We start from the raw sequence: 22,297 nt of genomic DNA on the forward strand, positions 1-22,297 counted from the left end.
TGTCCAAATAATAAATCATGTTGCGTATCCTCACTGAATTGACAGAAATTTTGGACATCCACTTATTTAGAACATTATATTACCAGGGTGCCTGCAGTTATTGGATTGTTAATTTGAATCACTTTAAGATCCCTTTCCAAACTAATTATAATGAGATTCAAGACCAGAGTTTTGGATAAATCATCTCTGTCTTAGTCAATAAAGTATTGTAGACAAATGCTACATCTCCGGTACAGGTCAGAGGTACGTATTAGATAGAATCAGTCCAGGTTATGAACTGGAACCGTCATCATGTACTTTTTTACCCAAACGGAACTTTAGATAGGTAAGTATAAGGGTTTTCTAGGATTCAGCTCTACGGGTTCATTGGGTTAATCTAGAACAGATACATGTAGCAGGTTAAGTATTGGCTCAGCGGTAGGTTTAGGGTTTCAGAACATCTTGAAGGAGGAGAACTTGACTCACTTTGAGAAACACATGTAAATGTATGGATAATTCGTAAAACCGCATTTGAGACATTTTAAGACTTTTTAAAAAGGGCCTGCAGAGACCCTGGATACAGGGGGGAAAGTGACTTGGGGAACTTAATTGTTCTCTGCCTGTTCTCCGGTCTTCTGTTATGGTCCAAACTGATGTGTACTTGTCCTACATAAAGCTAAATGTCACTAATTTGACTCTAACTCTCTATATATAATCTAACTAGTAACAGTCTCATTTCTGAATTAACGTCTTAACTGGTCGGTGTAATACTCGAGCCCTAGTTGAAGAAGCTTCTCAACTGTAGCAGAACGCATGCAGGTTTTAAACGTTCATTGCAGCTGAACTCACCTTGTGTTGAGATTGTGTTTAACCCGCGCTGTGCATGTGTTGACCTGCCGACTCGGTGGGTCCACAGAAACTGGTCAGATGTGGCAGTTGCTACATGCTAACACCTAAACATCCGCTTTGAAAAAGCTAAGGCGCCCTACCTTGCCGTGTATGTTAGGGTCTAGATATTTGCTAGACATTTAATTAAGATTCAATAAATATAAATGCGTTATTTAAAGCATAAGATCTGAAAACAGGAGTTGTTTCATTTGTTTATCTGCGGTGCACTTCCACACTCCAGTCTAGAAAGTGTTAGCACAGCAACGCTATCTTAGTGCTACTGTCTCTAGGTACCCGGATAGCAGGGTTGCCAGGTATGTATGACAAAACCATCGTAATGGCCAATCAAAACCAGCGTGAAGCCAGCCGGGGCTGGGGTGGGGCGCATTCGCGGAGAACGTGTCCCGATTACGCATGGTTTTGTTCCATACACCATCCCCAGCCCAAATATTTGTTATTTGTATTTTCATTCGTACATATTAGTCATGTAATTTGCATGCAAACAAGTTCTATCCAACACGTGGACAACAAATGCAACCCGCGCCAATGCTTTAAAAGTAGCGCAACTACGCGGACCTGGCAACACTGCCAGATAGTGAGGGCGCCCTATGACTGCATTTCAGTCGGTGCGTTCAGGGAGACTCGAAAACTCGGAAACGGACTGATCGTGCGCTCATAATGTGCTCGTCAATGATTAGGGGGGAAAAAACATATCTGCTCATTTCCAAATGTTCTATGTGGCAATACTTACCCAGCATGTTTTTATTCCAATGACAGTCAGACAGACAGACAGACAGACAGACAGACAAACAACATTTATATTTATACTATTATATATATTATATATTTATACTATATTATTACTACATCATTATACTATTTTATATCATACTGCACATATGCACATATCTATAAACATAATAGCCTATCCCATATTCACAAGTCTATTTATTTCCATTTTGTACCCCCACTCTGTATTACTATTGAGTTATTTAATTTATTTTATATTATTCTATTTACTTACTGCATTACGTTTTAGGAATCCGTTTCAGTTAGTTAGTCAAGTACAAATTAGGTAGCTATAGTGTTCAGTCTAGAACATATTGTGCATAATTACCGGGTGCATTGCATTGACATTTCACTGCATACATATATGTATGTGACAAATAAACCTCTTGAATCTTGAATCTTTATATGATGTTGTATTTTGGTCACAATAATATCACCCACCCTGCATTATAAATAGTATATATTTCACTTGACTATATATTTCATCAACTTGGATAATTATTCTTACTGCCCACTGGATGACACTTTGAGTAATGCTGTTGTGATACCACTGCTGCTACTACCTGTAGGTACTTACTTTAGTGTAATTGCCATTGCCCAAAATAAACTCACTCATACTTGTTACATTAGTGCATTTAAAAATCTCCATTTCACGTGATGATTCAATGACCAAATGGTGTATGCTCTACACCGATCAGCTAGAACATTAAAACCACCACTAATATTGTGTAGCTCCCCCTCATGCAGCCAAAACAGCTCTGACCCATCGAGGCATCGACTCCCCAAGACCTCTGAAGGTGTCTTGTGGTATCTGGCACCAAGATATTAGCAGCAGATCCTTTAAGTCCTGTAAATTGCGAGGTGGGGCCTCCATGGATTGGCCTTGTTGTTCTAGCACATCCCACAGATGCTTGATCAGATCAGACCTTAACCCCGGCCATCCACACGATGTAGAAGAAAATGTTATTCATCAGACCAGGCCACCTTCCATTGCTCCATGGTCCAGTTCTGACGCTCACATGCCCTTTGTAGGCACTTTCAGCGATGGACAGGGGTCAGCATGGGAACTCTGAACAGTCTCGGCTACGCAGCAAGTTGCAATGCGCTGTGTTCTGACACCTTTCTACCATAGACAGCATTCACTTTTTCAGCAACTTGTGCCAGAGTAGATCTTGTGGGGGATCAGACCAGACAAGCTAGACTTTGTTTTCCACATTAATGTATGTCACCGGTTCAATGGTTGTCCTTCCTTGGATCACTTTTGGTAGGCACTAACTAATGCATACTGTGAACACAACACAAGACCTGCTGTTTTGGAGATGCTCTGACCCAGTCATATTGGCATTACAATTTGGCCCTTTGTCAAAGTGGCTCAGATCCTCACACTTGCCCATTTTGCCAATTGTTGTGGCTGATCGGTGTATATTAATGTTGCTTACACTTTTGTTGAAACACAAGCATGAGGTTATGAATCCATACTTTTTCTAAGACTGATACACAATATTTATGGTAAAATGTGATCAAATTTGGGTCCCCCATTTACTCTGCGTTTTGAAAAAGAATCAGTGCCAGCATCTGACCTCTCTGAAACTGGGGCAGATCTGCAGTGCCTATCTGTACAGATTAAGCTCTGCATCTGGTCTGGTTCTGGCATGGCAGTCATTTGCTCTGGCCTCTGGTTTGCCAAATATGGACAACACTCATGCCCTGAATCACAAACCATTCCCTAAGCACCAACTTGGCAGCAACTGCATCAGTGGAGGAAAGCCATTTGGGGAGGGAGCAGAATTACTACCAGATTTGGGACACACTTGCTATGGTACATCACCAAGAGCTGCCTTTGTTTGAATAAAGACAATATTAAAGAAGCTAATTAACAAAATTGGAGACATAGACAGCATGTGGCCACCATGTCATAATAATCCCAGACAATGTCACTGCACAGGCAGTTTCCAGGCATACAAGCCAGTTTACCTCTGTTGACGATTTCTGCTTTGGGTAAGTCCTAGTAAAAACAAAAAAAACAAAAAAAAACAAAAACACACGTAGAATATAGAAATACTGAAACCAGCCAAGATACAGCATACACTACATGTAGTATGTTTGGGCCTGTTTAACCAAGTGTTTTAATATCTCTGAAAGTGTTTAACTGAGTAACAACATGGCATAGGTTTTTATTATTACCATTTGATTGCCTTCTAATTTAAAGCATGTTCAGCCACATGTTATGAAATGTGCTATACAGATAGATTAACAATATTGGATGCTGATATATTTTGTCTTGTCTGACTGACTTGTCTTATTACCATCGTAGCTCTGAAATGTTTAGTAAATTACAAATTCACCCTACAGCAGCATGGGAATTCCTCATTAAGTAAGAGGCTATTAGAATACATTCACCTAAAATTTGTCCTACGATATATGTCTGGAAAATACCTTTTTTGTTTTATGTGTAGTCTGTAACATATTTATGTCATATGTTGCTGATGAAGAGATGCCATGAAAGTATGGTGCAAATTTACTTAATCTTCTTATGGTTGCAGTCATATTAAGTTGATTTAAGGTCATTAAACAAAACTTGCTTTTAAAGGCTCTGAAACAGTAAAGGACAAAACAACAGGGCTCCTTTAGCCAGTTTTAATATTTCTAAAACATTGGGTTTGGAAAAGAGTACAAAAGTGATCCTGTACGCCACAGTATGAAACCAGTTTGATAATACAAGGTGATAGGTGTGATCCTTCAAAAAGCAAAATCTACATGTGTTCAATTAATCTGGCCATACTGTACACATACTCACAAAAACAGATACAAGCGATAGCTTAAATACAACGGCTGAACCCGGCAACACTTTTACAAGTGATTCGTAAAAAACGAATTAAAAGGGGATAGGGAGAAGGAATCTAACAGTACATGAGACCACAATGCCAACGGGTATATGGCAGTAAATCATGCAGTATTACAATCGTTCCGATAAAGAGAAACAGAAGGTTGTTTTCGTGGTGAGACAGAGAGCCCCCCTCTGCTATTCAACAACACCATTCCCATATTTGCATACATTGTATAGATGAGCACAGTCTTCTCTACCGTGATGTCCGCTTAGAAAATAGGACTTATTTGGGAAAATTGTAGAGCAAGTTGTGAGAAAACATAAAAAGTTAAGATAGGGTTAAATAAATAAAAAAAATAAAAAAAGGATGGTTTCTTGAAAGTTTGATTCAACATGTGACTTCCACATCTAACATGGTCTCTGGCTTTTAACCAATGAATAACAGCCAATTCTGATGGCACAGAGTGGAGGCAACCCAGGTGTCGCAAGAACGAAGCCGCTCCGTGTCGTGACTAGGGATGGGACATTTGATACCGATGCACTGATACTTGATTCACTCCGGTGAAGCACGCTGGTTCGACAGTGCGTCAGAGCTTGTATTGGATTACCATTATCACATGACTGATAACGTTTGAACATTCTAACGTGAACAAACCTCTAGAAGAGGTGTGATTGGTTTGAAATTTTGGCGCTGTCCCATACAGATAAAATACTAAAAACGTGTATTCGAGAACTTTAATGAGTGAACATTGCGCACATATGAAATTGTAACTGAAACTAAACGTATCAGAATTCCCCTCTCCTGATTACATGGGCTGCTGTGACTCCTGCAAACCACCAGGTGTCAATGTGCTCTGCGTTTCCAATGCCCCAAAGCTTCGGCTCTTTTTTCCGACACAAACCGAAAGAAAGCCCCAAAGCTTCACAAGGCTTCACAAACCCATCAATAGTCGTGACTGTTGGGCCTATTGTTAGGGCAAACACAGGGAACTTCCTGTTCGGTCAAACTTTTTGCCCTTCGAGAGGGCAGCAACTTGTTTCATCAAGTCTCTGTTCTTTGCCTGAAAAAAAATAAATAAAAAGGCAAACTTGGTTAAAAGTTAAATCCGCTCCAAATCATGAAATTGTTTAATACTTTTTGACTTCTCAATAACAGCATGTGGGAAAATGCAAACATAAACACTTTGTATTTGCCAACGGTGTCACACCTTTGAAATCTTGTAATTTAGCTAAGATAATTGAGACAAATATATGTATATATTCCCCAGTATTCAAGACATTTCACTGCATATATGTATGAAGGTATGTATATGTATGTGACAAATTACCCTCTTGAATCCTTGTATTCAGACTGTCAAATATATTTATGGTTCATTTACATGTGACGTCAATCTGAAATCAGGTGACAGTGAGAATGTGTTATGGAATGCTGTGACGTCTCCATGTTATTTGAAAAGCAAGTCAAGTCTTGCATGTTGCTTCAAGCCAGTGTCAAAATCAGCAGCTGAAGACTAAGAAAATTGGCTTTATTTATACGTTTCCTTTAGGTTTGTATAGTATTCACTTTAAACAAAGTGAAAAATAGTCAGAATATAAGAAGTAGTAGTAATACTACTATGGGGATATTTACCGGTAGTATAAGTTGCTAAAATATCCTTCATCAGCCGATTTATTTTTAATATGTGAATAATAATATATAATCTATGAGGAGAATTTATTGTTCGCTAGTATTCAAATTGTCATCTTGGTTTATTGCCCTGCATGCATCATAGGCTACCAATTATGTTACCCAAAGCTACCTTCAGCCATCATTAGCAATGTGGATATTAAGACCAAGAAAGTCGGTCATAGTACTGTAATGCAGACAATAACCAAAAACATGAAATGGTTCATGAATTTTATCATAGTCTCACCTGCTGCTGCTCCATAGCATCCTTGTGGGCCTTTTCCATGTTGTTCATTTTCACTCTCATGTTGGATTCCTGGTACTGAAAGTCTGCTTTGAGCTCAGTGAGCTGAGGGAGAAAATAAATGAATCCATCTATCAATTTTAATGGAGAAAGTTAAGTTATGCGTTTTGCTGGATTTGGGTTTTGTTGGGTGGTCGGTAGGAAAATTTTGACACGTCACCAAACCCAATTACCGAAATCCCTTGGGTATAAAATATGCTCAACAAATAAACTTGCCTATCCTAGCCTTTAAGTTGAAAACATATGAGCTTAGAGATGTGAAGTGGAGACTGCACCTTGCGGTCCTTTTCCAAAATAGTCTGATCCCTTTGCTGCAGAAGTCTTTTTAGTGACATCACTTCCTCTTTCAGCTGGCTGATGAGAATGAAGTTGTCTGTTCCGCCAGAATCCATAGATTGGGTGATGGAACTACTGTTAAAAATAAACAACAAAAGATGAAAGAAGAGTCAACAGGAAGACCAGTCATCTTCTTACACAACAATTTAATTATTCCTCTATCGCAAGAGACTAGAAACAGGGAGTTATGCCGCTTCCTACTGGCAATCCACTGTAGCCAAGTTAAGCTTTGGATGAAGCGCAGCGAACATTTTTAGATAAAATGTATTACTGTTATTCAAACACGTAAAGATATACACTAATGCAGGTGCAACTATAATGTGAACTTCACATTTCGGAAAGGGAGATTAATGTTCTTCAAATCTGCCAATGTTTGCCCCATTGGACTGAATTTAAGCACAGTGAGAAGATGCAGCAGAGTGGTAAGTTTCTTAATGGTAAAGCATTGAGTGAGGTTGGGCATTCAACGGTTAGAAACGATGGAAACCAATATTTTAGGTTGAAAAATAGCAATTCGAAAAGACCTATCCTTTAACAATATGAGGAAAGCCTATTCTATAATGTGCTATTGTTTTACTATTCACTTGCCTGTCTCCATTGGATGGCTTCATCTCCAGTTTTGGTTTCTTCTTTGGAGTCTCCTTTTGGATTGAAGACGATTTATGGCTGCAAAAAATGTAAAGTATTCGAAGTCTTATGAAATAAGAAAGTAAACGTGATTTTTGTTTTTAGAAGATAAGAAGCTGGAGCCTACCTCTGCTTCCACAATCCGGGTTCCTGCTCAGGACTCAAGCTCCCACTCAGCCTGCAATAACAAACGTTTCAGTTCTTGATGTCTTCGAATAAAGATAAAGCAAAAACGACAGTACCGACAGGTGATTAGCGCTGGTTGGTGCTGTCCTGGTAGAAAAAGTAGAAGTCAGAAATGCAAGACAGGACACGTTCTCACAGAACAAATTGAACCTACTTATGGTGCTGGCTGCTGTGTCGGTGCTGGTGGTGGTGGTGCGGCCTGGAGTGGTGGTCCTTCTCGTTCAGGGATGAGGAGTTGGAGGAGCCGAAGCCTTTCCTCTGCTCCTTCGTCTTCTGGAGGACACGGCGGTAAGACAGAGTGCAGAGCCAGCACAGGAGCTTCCCATCCACCTGGAAACACACAAACACAACACAAAACCCAAGAAATGCTTAGTTTTCCAACTATTTTAATTGTTGATTAAAAACTTAAATCCTTATTTTTTTTTATCTTTGCGCACAGAGAGAAATGTTTAGTTTGTTACAATGGATTTGGACACACAATGGATTTGTGTGATTTAATTTCTAAATATAATTTCATGTTAATGCATGTACAAGTTAAGAGCATGTCAGTTGATACCTTTCTCCTGCCCTCTTCCTTTCGGTCAAAGGCGCACTGCTGCTTGCACTGCTCACACGTTTGGGGAGGACCATATTTCTTCTCTGAGTTAGTACAGCGCTGGCACTTTGTCCCAATGAACGCTGCAATGATGTTACAGTACTGGCAAGGTTTAGGCTACAAGGGAGAAAAGGAAAAACAACAACTTATTAGGAACAAGCAGTCCCAATTATTACATAAATGTTTGATTGCAATTATTTAAGAATGTGACAAATAATCTCTTGAATTTGAGCTGACCAGGTTCATTGTATAATTGTTAGATTCCACAATCAAGGATTTAGGCATGCATTTCCTTCATAATTTAAGGGGGATTTTAACCAAATATTATAACAAATAAAATGTTTTTAGGTGTGTTTTCATCAGTTGAGGTAAAGGAATCATCTACCCAAAATGTTATAGTCCAATATTAAATGTCAATAAATCTCTTCTTTATAATGTGGATGTGTATTATTACACTGCTACAGGCTGATTGTGACAATCCCATCAAATTCTTCATTGCAATTTATTCATATGGACAATTAAATGTCCACTAAAATCTGCGACTTTGAAAAATAAAACAGAGTCACTCAATACAACCACAATAACCATAAACAACTTTACATGTAAAAATCACCTTAAGCATTCTGGGAATTCATAAAAACAAGAGTAACAAGTCACTTACTGTTCCAAACTGTTTTACGTTCTGGGCACATTTCTTGCAGATTGTATTTGTTTTACTGTAAAAAAAAAATAATTAAGATTTTTAAAAATCAACGTCTCGCCTCAAAGACCATGAACAATGTGTTCATGGACTTTTATGCGAGCATAAGAACAGGCTGAGAGTCACCACTAAGCAGAAGAAAAGTCAGTCAGTATTGAAAAGTCTCACCTTTCCTGCTGAAACTCAGATCTGCAATATGTGCACTTCACTATGGGATGCGCAATGCGGCACTCCTAGGGTATAAAGAAAGTAATTTAATGCATTTAATATGTAAATAACACTGATAAAGTAGAGTACAGGTCAAACATTTTACATGCGCATAATCTAACCTAACCCTGAAATACAATCTCACATACATTTATTGCAAGAGATGTAACTGACATAAAAACAAAAACGTTTGAGTCCTGATTAAGTATGGAGGCCCAATTTAATTTGCACTTCAACCTGTTATCTCTAGGATTTATTAGGTTTTTAATCTGATTTTAGGTTTTGATTTTTAAGCTTATATTCTTGTTTGATTTTTTATATATTTTATGCCTCTGTGAAGCACTTTGAATGTCCATTGTGCATGAAATGTGCTATATAAGATAAACTTGTTATGCCATGTCATCTTTTAATTTTGGAAATTGAAATAAAACACTGAAGTGAAGAAACATGATGAAGCACATAACAATAAGAACGTATCCAATAAGTTGTTGGAGTGACACAAGAGAATGTTGCCAATGTCCTCAAGCATCAATGGAGGTCATTGAAATGATGGCCAACAGTTCTTGTCAGTGTTCGAATGGATTTTCAATGAATCCTGCATCTGTAGAACTAAACTTCTAAACTAAACTACTGCGTTTCCTGATATCAGAGAAGTCACGAGGGCTGTAATGTCCTAGGAAGCAAAGGCAAAAAAACACCTCATATGTTAGGTAATAAACCCAATTGCGCCGTGTATTTGACTGAATAGAATTACTTCCAACAGCCGGGTAGTGCAACTTGGTAGCAATCCCAGTTTCGTTTTTCCAATGTGGAGAAACACAAGCCGTTACAAAATCTAAAGCAAGCTGTCCTGACAACATTACACCCAAAAATACACCATTGCAAACCCCAGAATATCTCTCACTTTGTTGTTGTCTCTTGTTGTCATATCCGGCCCCAGCACATCTCCAGACCCATATACCCACTCATGTCCAGCCTCGGGTACCAACCTTGCACAGCTGCTGCCCCTGCGACAGCTCCTCGAACGGGTACCGCTGGTTGCACTTGGTGCAGGCGTACAGAGCCGAGGTTGCCATTCTCCAAGGAGAGATAAAGTACCCGTCGTACTAAACAGGCAGGCCGGCCGACATTCACCCCGCTGGTTTTCCCTTTCGGCTAGCAGAAGCCGATGCTAGGAAGCTGGCTGGTTAGCCGCGGGTATCTTGGGTTAGCTTTAGCAGCGGGTGAAGAACAATAAACTCTATAAATATCGACACCCTCCCTGTGTAGTTGTGTAGTAAACTTATAACTCACTACGCTAGTGAACACTTAACAATAACTGTCGACTTAATATTTGTGAACTAAGTTTCCACGGCCCGCACAGAGAAATCTATTTTTCCTGTTTTCGTTCGTTCGTTCTTTTTTTCTTTTTTTTTGGTAACGACGCCGTCGTCATTCCACCGGAAGTGGCCTCCAACAACCAACCGCAGGAGGAAGGAGCGCGTAACGCGACATCCCGTTTTTAAACGGCTCAGCCAATCAGAGCGCGGGAAGGACAAGCGTCCAGCGCGGTTCAAACGAGACTAAAAGCGACGACGACTGTGATTTATCACCCGAGGCAGTTTTGTTGCAATTACATTACATTTGTTTTTAGAGAATTACTGTCTGATAATTATGATATCAAGGAATTCCTTGAATTTCGTATTACATTACACTACATTTATTTTGAGAGAATTAGTCTGATAGCTATTTCAAGGAATTCCTTGAAATAAAAAAAGATATTATTATTATTATTAATAATAATAATAATAATAATAATAATAATAATAATAACAATCATAATAACAGTAATAATAATAATAATAATAATAAATTCTAAAAATAATTTAAATGTAATGAATTTAAATAAGTAAGATTGAAACAGGTTTTAATTTAATTTAATTTAATTTAATTTGTTTTAGTTAAACATGTGATTTATTTTTAAGTTTTGTTCTGAAGGCAAAATATTGTACGAATAGTTCTAATGCTCCAATTGTGAACTCAGGATTATACAGAATCCTAAATTGTAGCAACAACCAGGAAGCATAATAAATTATAAATATAGCATTCATCAAGTTATTTTTATTTTTTACTGTATTTATCATACAGTAAAAAATAAATAGGGCATTGTTGTACAGTAGAGAAAATGCATTAAGCACCAAGGATGGTTACACTTCTGAAGAATAAAAACAGTAAAAATATGGAGTCGGTTCAGCAATTTTATTAATGTAAGGATTCCATTATCTGACTTTGCTGATGCAAATACAGAATATAACCCATGGCCTATAGCTTGTGATCATAAAAGTTCATTATTCCTCACCCTTCAAGTTGCATCACGCTGCGTCACTTTTTTTTCCAGCTATTTGTATATTTGGCAAATGTTATTTCATACTTACTTTTTATTGTATTTTATTTTTTCTCAGACTGTTGAGCTTATTGTGTAATGCTAATCGTCTGTAGACACACACCAATAATCACCATGACAAATTCCTAGTACATGTAAATGCACCCGGCAAAATTGTGTCATTCTCATTCTGCCACTACAATCGCTGGCATTCTGCTTTCATTTCAACGGAGCATCATGAAGCAAAGCTTACAAAGAAACTGGAGTGTTTGGTATTCAAGACACAAACTACGTATCAGAACCCGCTCACAACTGAAAGTGGAGCTTTGGGTCCATTTTAAATAATCATGTAAACACAAGAAAACCTCCCTGATTGTTGCACTGACAGACAGTATTCAGTGTGAGGTGCAGTGTCTTTCAAAAAAGGCACAGGCTTCTATTCAGCTTTCACAATAGTGAACAGCCTTCTTAAACAACAAAAAAAAGTTGTTCAAGTTATTCTGCTTTTCCCGCAAAAAATTTACCAATGTAGTTGAATCCCATTTTAATTCTGCACGAGCAAAAAATATTTTATGTACATTACAACCCTTTGAGCAACCAGCTACTTATGGGGACAAATGTTATCTCTAGCTCACTTATCTTAAATGGATTATTGCTTTTTGTGATCTTCACCCACTTGAAGTGACACAGTATGATAAAAAAGGCAAAAGAATAAATATTGATAACCAGTAAGATATTAATCCTTAATTAAACATATACAATCTTGTATTAAAATGCACTCACACATAATTGTCTATTGAGTATTTTAAGACCCCTACAGCACACAATCAAGTTATTAGTCATTTGTCAATACTTCCTTTGTTCTACCTTCACAAAAATGTCTAGGAATATGCATTTGCACTCTTCTTAAGTGCCTTGGCTTTCAAGCAAATCTCTCTTTCAAGGAGAGAGTTAAATTAAAACCTAATGATTCAAAAAAGTGTAAAAGGCATAGATGTACTATTAATTGTAAAGCTTAATACTACTACTACTACTACTACTACTACTACTACTACTTATAATAATAATAATAATGATAATAATAATTAGTGTGTACACTGATATGCTAAAGTTCTCTCCTATCAGGCTGCATGTTCTCTACACAGCAGGGTGAGTGGGGTCTTGGGTCTGAGACACAATTTATCAGCGAGAGACACGACAAGGTGAACAATCACCAGAAATCCAATTTTCTGATTTACATTGAGTTGCTTACACATGCAGGGTTTGTCATGTTTGTTTTTATGTTGTGTTGCGCATACGATGAGGCTTCTGCGACCTTTCCCTGCTGTAAAATTAGTGTCAAACAAACGTTTGCACCGGGGTGATGGAGCGCGTGGGCGAGCCCGCCCGCTCGGAGGAGGAGGAGGCAGAGCGGTTGGTCACCTCTCGCTGCAGCTCCTCCACCCGCTTCTGGAGCTCTGTGCGCTTTGCCAACAGCTCCTTGTAGCGTTGGTGGACAGGCTCCTGAAAAATCAAATAAATCGTATAATTTAAACAGATAAATAATACCACACGAGATTTCTCTATTATCTGTCAAAAATCTCAGCATCTTACACCAGATGTCAGTGCAGGAAAATCATCAGAGTTCAACTTAGTTATTTTTAAAGACCTTTTCACTGCCACTTGAAATTTAAATTAAAGTAAAGTTAAGTTTATTTGCCTATTTATCACAGTTAAATGTCTCAGAGGACTTGACAGGTATGCTACAACCCTTAATCCCTGAGCCCTTAGATGGGCAAGGAAAAAGTCCCAAAATACCCAAAGGGAAAAAGGAGGGACATTTAAGAAATGACCCACACCCCCCTTCCAGGGCAGCTAGACAAGCATTGGCGAGCAGATATTTGGGTGAATGAAAACATCAGAGCAGCCCCAAAAAAAGAAAACCTACAAATTTCTCAAAAGGGAGAAAAAAGATAATAATCAAGAAAGGTTGTGCTTGAGTTTACCTGAGGCCTCATTCGAGGATTCCAGCGGATGTAGTAGCCCACCCACAACTCCAGGTGGCGCAAGCTTACTACAGGGAACAGCACATGATTGGAGTAGTTTACGTACAGGGGGTTGGTAAACTCCTCCAACTGGCTGTTGATGTAGGACCACAAGGAAACCGTCCTTTTGGTGATCTCCTAGCAAAACACAAGGTTATGGTGATTAAAGGCAAATTCCACATCAAAGCACTCCAATCCCCACGACCGCCCTGCAGTGACTGAGTGGGTACTGTGAACCACGCTTATTTTCCAACCTTTTTGAACCAATATTGAGAACATGGTTTAGAGAGGAGGGAAGAATCATCAAACTGCCTGGCCTTAGAGGGAAGATGCTTGTTATGAAACTTCCCATTAGGGATGATTCATTACTCTTCATTACTCTGATTCCTATTTATGTTGTTTCTACTTAGGTTATATTTTCTATATATTTTATATTGTTTATAGTGCTTAGCCTGATTCTTACTTACTTTTAGCTACTACGACTCTTTATTGATGCTCTCGAATTTCTGCTGCCACTTTTTGCTGCTGTAACTGTACAAATTTCCCTGTTGTGGGACTAATAAAGGTTTATCTTATCTTATCTTATAAGGAGACGGAGTCAGAGGTCTGGGGTAAGGGGTTAGAGGTATACCAAGTAGTATTATTGACTTACTTCCTTCACCCTTTGCTGCTCGCTGTTACACAGGAATGTCCCAAACAGGCAGCTGTACAGGTGGTCCAGAATGGTAACCAGGAAGTATTCGTTAAACTCAAAGGCTGCCGGAAACTGAAGTAACAAAAATGGACATTATTAGTACCCTCCTTTAGACATTATTAAATGCTTTGATTAATTTCGCTCTGGTGCTGGAAATAACCAATTACCTGGCGGGTCATCTGCCAGACACAATCGATGAACTGAATAAACACTGGTGAGCGGTCGGCATCAGTGTGGTTCTTATCTCCATGACCGATCCTCTGAGAGAAAAACAGGCAGACAGTACAAAATAGAACACACACACATTAACCAAAATGTTCACCACCGTTTCGTAGGCCAGCAATGTTTATATTGGAAAAGGAAGGTAGCGTGCATGCCGGTTTACCAGCTGGAAGCGGTGGCCGAAGCTCAGCCACTCCTTCTCCAGTAGAACCTGGAAGCCGTGGATGGTGCGGTAGTAGCCGTCCAGCATCAGCATCGCCAAGGAGGTGAGCTGGGCAGTGCGGTCCCAGCCGTCGCTGCAGTGCACCACCACCGAGGTCTTACCAGACTCCACCTTGTCTGCAATCCGCAGGGCTCCTGCCAAAATCAGCTGAAACACACACACGCACGCCCAATTTAAGTTGAACAGACATCCTGTGTTTTCCAAGCATTTTTTAATATATTGGCGGAAAATCATGTAGTGTGAAATAGATCGGGCGATTGGTGAACAGCCAATGAGAACACGAGAGGAAACCAGGGGAGGAGCGACATGGAACTGTATATGGAACGTATGCTGTGCATATCAAAAGAAAGGAATATAAGGTATTTTTGTTGCACTTCAACATTTAAGCTCCTTCACACCTTGTGGACAGTCTTCCAGTTTGTTCCTGTCGTTTGTCGGATTCGGTGTAAAGCATGCTTTAGGACTTAAATGAGCTGTATGTTTAGTGCCATCTAGCACTGAGATTGCAACAAACTGAATACCCACCCTCCCCCACCTCCCCTTCCCTTTCCACCGACATAGGAGAAGCTACGGTGGCTACAAGCTAACTAAACAATTTTACTCAAGACATTATGTCTGAGCGAGCTAGTGTCAGCAGGATACATATTTTATTATCCGCTTGCAGAGTCAAAGACCGATAGACCACTCTGTAACATTACAGAGTTTTGAGGAAAAGGAAGAGTGTGTGGTTTGTCCACTCTGGGCTACTGTAGAGATATGGCGGTGTAACATGGCGGCCTCCTTGAAGCGTACCCGCTCCCTATGTAGATATAAGGGGCTTATTCGGCTTATTCGGGGCTTACACGGGGCTTAACACGTGTCTTATTTTCTTGGAATTATAAACTAATTAAAACATACTTATGAATATTATATTCCATTCCTGCAAAGTCTGTTAGATGCCACTAAATTTTACACACTGGTCCTTTAGAACCCAACTCTCTATTCAGAATTAACCCATGCAGTCTGAGTCTCCCCCCTCTTTCCGCGTAATTTCCTTTTCTTTTGCCACCGTGTCTGTGTTTACCTTGATATGCTCGAGCCAATGTGTGGACTCCAGATTGGAGAGCCAGTGGGATTCCTCAATGTTGGGGTAGACCACCTCCTTCAACTTGCGGAGCGACTCCCGCATAACATGGATGTTGTGAATGTCTAAGAACACCAGCTCAGCATTCTGGTAGGCGTCCTCACTTTCATATCCCCCTCCCTTCATCTGGAAGAAAAGCGAACAGGGATTGGGGTGGTGTCTCTGAGCAAGGGACAAAATCACCAGCTGCCGGGGTACTGTTCTGTGGCAAGCGAAAGATTAATTTCACAAAAGATAATGGGTGGTGTACAGTTATAACTGATGTATTCTTTTTAAGGGTACTGTATGAATCCCCATGAAATCAACTATTTTACAAGAAAGTATCTACAAATGACAATGTATAATTAAGATAACTGATCTATTTTGGAAAATTCTGATTTTATATTGACCTATTTGTCTTGATCTTTGTTTATCTGACAGGTAACAGTATGGTCGATTTTTATTTGCACGTATTAATAAAGAGTCAGCAACATGCAAGGGGAGGAAATCAATGTTTTTATACTACTGGTGCATTGGTAATGAAAAAGAAAAATGTGTTGATATGTTATTTTAACACGAAGCCCTAAGACAGTTGTTTTTTTTCAACAATTAGCGCTGTCACAATCCATTTCAACAATAATAATCACCTGAGAATTATTATTTTAGCTTAATCATGATCTTTTTTAAATCTATCTATTTATTTATTTTATTGTAAAATGATATCTTTCCATCAAAATATTTTTTGTGTGTTGTTTTATTGTGACAGCAATTATTTGTATCAATCAATCGTCAACTATAGCTTCCCCATCATTGTGACGGCCCTATAAACAAATCTTACTTCATATCTTATATATTAGAAGCAACCTGGGTGAGACTGTTCACCTTGTTCGCAGCAGCGTTGACACTGGGCCTGGCATCAAAAATGAAGAGTTTATGGGACTGAGCGTTGGCGTCCATGATGGCTTGTAGGTACTTCTCATCCTCTTTGTTTCGCTTGCCATTGACTCCGACCATGGGCTGACTGCAGCGGGTCACCGTGGCCTGGCTCTCTGGGTGTATCCATGACAACACCTATACGGCACGGTACCAGGCGGCATTAACACAACAGACACATGAAGTAACTCAAACTGATGTCATGGACCACAGAGGTGGAAGTTCACTCACAGGTATTCTCCCCTTGGCCCGGAAGGCGGCCACTCTCCGGAGCTCTTCGTCTGGAATGTTGACGGGCACCGCAAGGGTCGATGGGTAAGTGTCACACAGCTCGTAATGGTCGTTCACTTTCGTCATCCTCCAGCTTTCGTTGGGAATGCCCTAACATGGAAAAAACAGAAACACCAGAATAAGAGTAAATGTGTCACTTTTTTAACAAAGCAGAGATGTCTTTATATGTAGCATACATGTTAAGTGACCTTTAACTCAGCGTTTATATTAGAAAACCTTTTTTTTGGTTGAATGAATTTTCTGACTATACACGGCCCTAGCGGCAACCAGTGAAGGAGTTGGGCATGAATGTCATTTTAAAATACCTGTCTTTTGTATTCCAACAGAGCATCATATACTTTCCAACCATTTTCGGGAAACACTTGCCCATATTCAAAGGCAAAGATTTGCTGTGGGAAGGAGAGGGGAAAGGGGTTCAGATGGTCCTCAGTGCAGAGCTGCAGTAAATGTACAGCTGAGAGGCAAGACTCACTAACCAGCCCGTTGGAAACAGGAAAAGCAAATTTCATCAGAACTTCGAAAATGGACTTCCTGAGTGAATCTTCCATCTGTTTGTGTGCAAACCTCAGATTACGCATATCCTGGAGAGAGGCAGAGGAATATATCACAGTCAAGCTAACACCCCAAAGTAAAGATCAGTACATTTCTTTCTTTGTAAGGAAATTAAACAAATCCCACCCTAGCTCTTATGACTTTCTACCTTGCAATGGATGGATGACATGCCTAACAACTTCCGAGAGACTGTTCTGTGACATGCTTTTGTAATCTCACACTATGGTGTGGTTTCTCAGACAGGGTTTAATCTAAATCAGGACTAAACTAATCCTACTTAAATTAATCCAGAATCTAAAAATGACTTTCTGAAATATTGCTTCATTTAAGAGGAACTAGTTCTAGACTAGGAAGTCCTCGACTAAAGCCGCGTTTTCATCGGAGGAAATTTCCCCATATATGCATATATGCATATATGGGGAGTGTGTGTGTGTGTGTGTGTCTGAGTATGTGTGTATATATATATATATATATATATATATGTATATATATATATATATTTTTTTTTTTTTTTTATTTATTTATTCAGACACACACACACACACACACACATACACACGCACATTATATATACACAATATAGACATTTATTTTTAAATGTTATATATTTATATTCTCATAACTCTATATATATATATATATATATATATATATATATATATATATATATATATATATATATATATATATATATGAAACCTTTCTAAATTTGAAAGTTATTGGATATTGCCAATGTTTTCTTTTTTGCAGTAAATGTTTAGATTTATTGTATAGTGTATCACTGCACCGCATAGCATGCCAGTGTACACACACACACACACACACACACACACACACACACACACACACACACACACACACACACACACACACACACACACACACAGGGGGGGGGGAGAAGTATTGAACACGTCAACATTTTTCTCAGTAAATATATTTCTGATGGTCACCAGATCCGTAAAAACCCAAGTAAGCCACACATACAAAGAAATCAAAACATATATGTCCATAAATTACGTTATGTGTAATAAAGTGGAATGAAACTGGGAATAACTATTGAACACATGAAGAATAGGAGGTGCAGAAAGTCATGGGAAGCCAAGAAACCAGCTGAAATTTGTCAGTATTTAGGTAGCGATCCTGCCCCCTATCAGTGCAAATTAATATCTGCTGGTTTAGTCCTAATTGATGGCCTATAAAAAGGTTTCTCATTACCATGGTGTCACACAAGAAGCATCTCATGACGGGTAAAACCCGAAGCACTCTCGCAAGACTGTTGCAATCCTATTGTTCCAAAACATATTGATGGCATTGGTTACTGACGTATTTCTAAACTTCTGAATGTTCCAGTGAGCACCATTGGGGCCAATTTTCCGGAAGTGGAAAGATCATTTCACCATCAAACAGCTACGACCAGGTGCTCCTCACAAGATTTCTAACAGAGGAGTCAAAAGAATAATTAGAAGTGTTGTCCAAGGACCACTCACAGAGAGCTTCAGAAAGACCTGGAATTAGTAGGTACAGTTGGCAAAGAAAACAATGTCATGCACTCAACTGCCATGGCCTCTATGCACGCTCACCACGCAAGACACCATTGCTAAAGAAAAAATGTTGAGGCTCGTTTAAAGCTTGCTGCACAACATTTGGACAAGCCAATGAAATACTGGGATAAAATAGTCTTGTCAGATGAGACCAAAATTGAACTTTTTGGATGTCAGAGCACACACCATGTTTGGAGGACAAATGGCACTGCACATCACCCTATAAACACCATACCAACAGTGAAGTTTGGAGGTGGAAACCTCACGGTGTGGGGCTGTTTTTCAGCATATGATACTGGCAGACTTCACAAATTTGAAGAAAGGATAAATGGAGAAATGTACCGAGACATTCTTGATAAGAATCTGCTGCCATCTACCAGGATGCTGAAGATGAAACGAGGGTGGACATTTCAGCAAGACAATGATCCCAAACACACAGCCAAGGAAACTCTCCATTGGTTTCTTGAAAGAAAATAAAGCTTCTAGAATGGCCCAGTCAAACACCTGACTTGAATCCATTTGAAAATCTATGGAAAGAAATGAAGATCAGAGTCCATAGAAAGGCCCCCGGAACCTTCAAGATTTGAAGACAGTTTGTGTGGAAGAATGGGCAAAAATCACACCTGAGCAATGTATGCGACTAGTTTCTTCACGCAGGAGGCGTCTTGAAGCTGTCATTACGGACAAAGGCTTTTCTACTAAGTATTAAATAGATTTCAGCAAGCATGTTCAATACTTTTTCCCTGTTTCGTTATTACACATAACGTAATTTATGGACATATGTTTTGATTTATTTTCTTTGTGTGGATTACTTGGGTTGTTACCGACATCTGGTGAAAATTTCATGTCAATAGCCCGATCAGAAATATTTACTGAGAAAAATGTTGACGTGTTAAATACAAATATCCACCGCTTTATGTATGTGTGTGTGTGTATATATATATATATATATATATATATATATATATATATATATATATATATATATACACACACACACACACACACACACACACACAGGCCAGAAAATAAAGCTTCTTTAGGTACACCTTGCTAGTACCGGGTTGGACTCCCTTTGCCTTCAAAACTGCCTTAATTCTTCGTGGCATAGATTCAACAAGGTGTTGGAAACATTCCTCTGAGATTTTGGTCCATATTAACATGATTTGTCGGCTGCACATCCATGATTCGAATCTCCCATTCCACCACATCCCAAAGGTGCTCTTTTGGATTGAGATCTGGTGACTGTTGAGGCCATTGGAGTACAGTGAACTCATTGTCATGTTCAAGAAACCAGTTTGAGATGATTTGAGCTTTGTGACATGGTGCATTATCCTGCTGGAAGTAGCCATCAGAAGATAGGTACAATTTGGTCATAAAGGGATGGACATGCTCAGCAGCAATACTCAGGTATGCTGTGCCATTTAAACGATGCTCAATTGGGACTAAGGGGCCTAAAGTGTGCCAAGAAGATATCCCCCGCACCATTACACCACCAGCCTGAACTGTTGATACAAGGCAGGATGGATCCATGCTTTCATGTTGATTACGCCAAATTCTGACCCTACCATGTGAATGTTGCAGCTGAAATCGAGACTCATCAGACCAGGCAACGTTTTTCCAATCTTCTCTTGTCCATTTTTGTTGAGCCTGTGCGAACTGTAGCCTCAGTTTCCTGTTCTTAGCGGACAGGAGTGGCACCTGGTGTGGTCTTCTGCTGCTGTAGCCCATCTGCTTCAAGGTTCGACGTGTTGTGCGTTCAGAGATGGTGTTGGATGGATAAGCCCTAGAGATGGTTGTGCGTGAAAATCCCAGTAGGTCAGCAGTTTCTGAAATACTCAGACCAGCCGGTCTGGCACCAACAACAATGCCACGTTCAAGGTCACTTAAATCTCCTTTCTTCCCCATTCTGATTGACATTCGGTTTGAACTTCATCAAGTCATCCTCACCATGTCTACATGCCTAAATGCAATGAGTTGCTGCCATGTGATTGGCTGATTAGCAATTTGTGTTAACAAGCAATTGAACAGGTGTACCTAATAAAGTGGACAGTGTACGTGTGGATTACTTGGGTTGTTACGGACATCTGGTGAGCCAGAGTGAAATGCTATTCCTCCGACGCCCGAAATCATCATCCGCACGCTGGCACAGTGCATCGCACTGCTGCCTCACAGCAAGAAGGTCCTGGGTTTGATTCCCGCCTGGGGCACCCCCACCAAAAACATGCACACATCATCGTCTGACCAGCGATGGACATATGGAACCGGGTCCCCGGGCGCGTTGTTGAATGCTGCCCACTGCTCCTGGCTGCGTCCCGGAGGAAGGACAAGCCAGGACGGGTCAAATGCAGAGGCCACATTTCACTGGCCATCATCCAAAGTGTTGGTGTGTCGGGTTACGAATAAAGATTTTTCTTATAATTATTCATTATTATTTATATGTGTGGCCAGCAAGCCGTTCTGTTCAATGCTTTAATAAAAACTCTCGCCATGTTGGCGCACCACAACAGAAAGGACTCCGTCTCCCTCCCTAAACCCTTACCTGTAGGCAGAGACTCCCACAAGTGGCACCTGTACAGGGACCCGGGAGGGGCAGGGCGCTGAGTGAACGGGGCGCTGATTGAAAGGCATTCTTCTGTGAAATCCGATTTATAAAAACCAAGACTAAGTCTGAGACTATTTTAAACCATGATTTAGTGTTAGATTAGGGCTAATCTGTGTCCGCAAAATTTCCCCAGTGTGTTTATACACTTATATATCAGTCACAGCTATAGCATGCTGAGTCTGAGCAAAAGCTAATACACATCACAGCTCACAGAGTATTGTAGACATCGCCACTTACTCCAACATTTGGCACTGACCTTGCACACTAGTCCATACGACACGTCACCTCGACTTGACGCGCTTCCAATCTTTTCCACACGACTCACCACCCCGAGTGACAGGTCCAGCACAAAGGCTGGCTCCTTAAGCCACAACACAATGTTAATGACTGAACCAGGATCATTTTGTAAATTAAAGTTAATTCTGTTCACACACACACACACACACACACACACACACACACACACACACACACACACACACACACACACACACACACACACACACACACACACACACACACACACACACACACACACACACCCTGTCCATGCATCTGAAGAAAAGCCTGTAGTTTGAGACAGTCACTGTTCCCCTCATTGGTCCGATGAAAGGACAGATATAAGTGACATCTTTCGCTGTAAA

At 39.9% G+C, this 22,297-nt stretch overlaps 3 protein-coding genes across 4 annotated transcripts in view; all 3 read right to left on the minus strand.

Moving 5' to 3' along the window:
* The window catches only part of taf1 (TAF1 RNA polymerase II, TATA box binding protein (TBP)-associated factor), a 56,068-nt gene extending 54,946 nt beyond the window's left edge, over positions 1–1,122 (minus strand). The window contains exon 1 of the mRNA XM_080013662.1: positions 829–1,122. The gene's annotated coding sequence lies outside the window, so the exon portion shown is untranslated. The remainder of the gene's footprint in view (positions 1–828) is intronic.
* A 3,156-nt stretch (positions 1,123–4,278) lies between these two features.
* Positions 4,279–10,529, minus strand: fam76b (family with sequence similarity 76 member B). The gene is made up of 10 exons (XM_080014422.1): positions 10,094–10,529; positions 9,066–9,130; positions 8,859–8,913; positions 8,159–8,314; positions 7,757–7,932; positions 7,544–7,594; positions 7,378–7,455; positions 6,729–6,864; positions 6,397–6,498; positions 4,279–5,544 (listed from the first exon to the last, which is right to left on the minus strand). The coding sequence occupies exons 1-10, from the start codon at positions 10,178–10,180 to the stop codon at positions 5,455–5,457; spliced, it is 996 nt and encodes a 331-aa protein (XP_079870548.1). The 5' UTR covers positions 10,181–10,529; the 3' UTR covers positions 4,279–5,454.
* Positions 10,530–11,327: 798 nt separating this feature from the next.
* The window catches only part of mtmr2 (myotubularin related protein 2), a 14,581-nt gene continuing 3,611 nt past the window's right edge, over positions 11,328–22,297 (minus strand). For both annotated transcript variants that reach the window (XM_080013258.1, XM_080013257.1), the window contains exons 5-16: positions 22,196–22,290; positions 21,910–22,014; positions 17,432–17,536; positions 17,261–17,344; positions 16,896–17,045; positions 16,614–16,802; positions 15,693–15,878; positions 14,570–14,776; positions 14,352–14,444; positions 14,143–14,256; positions 13,452–13,628; positions 11,328–12,969 (exon numbers count right to left, since the gene is read on the minus strand). In XM_080013258.1, coding sequence (XP_079869384.1) covers positions 12,805–12,969; positions 13,452–13,628; positions 14,143–14,256; positions 14,352–14,444; positions 14,570–14,776; positions 15,693–15,878; positions 16,614–16,802; positions 16,896–17,045; positions 17,261–17,344; positions 17,432–17,536; positions 21,910–22,014; positions 22,196–22,290 — 1,670 coding nt within the window. In that variant the 3' untranslated portion in view covers positions 11,328–12,804. The remainder of the gene's footprint in view (positions 12,970–13,451; positions 13,629–14,142; positions 14,257–14,351; positions 14,445–14,569; positions 14,777–15,692; positions 15,879–16,613; positions 16,803–16,895; positions 17,046–17,260; positions 17,345–17,431; positions 17,537–21,909; positions 22,015–22,195; positions 22,291–22,297) is intronic.

The sequence above is a fragment of the Zeus faber genome, assembly GCF_960531495.2.
Source record: "Zeus faber genome assembly, chromosome: 14".
Classification (NCBI taxonomy): domain Eukaryota; kingdom Metazoa; phylum Chordata; class Actinopteri; order Zeiformes; family Zeidae; genus Zeus; species Zeus faber.

Coding starts and splice junctions, on each gene's coding strand:
- fam76b (XM_080014422.1), bottom strand. CDS start 10,180: ATGGCAACCTCGGCTCTGTACGCCTGCACCAAGTGCAACCAGCGGTAC. Junction 9,131..10,093: donor AGGGGCAGCAGCTGTGCAAG/GTTGGTACCCGA, acceptor TTTATACCCTAG/GAGTGCCGCATTGCGCATCC. Junction 6,865..7,377: donor AAGCCATCCAATGGAGACAG/GCAAGTGAATAG, acceptor TATTTTTAACAG/TAGTTCCATCACCCAATCTA.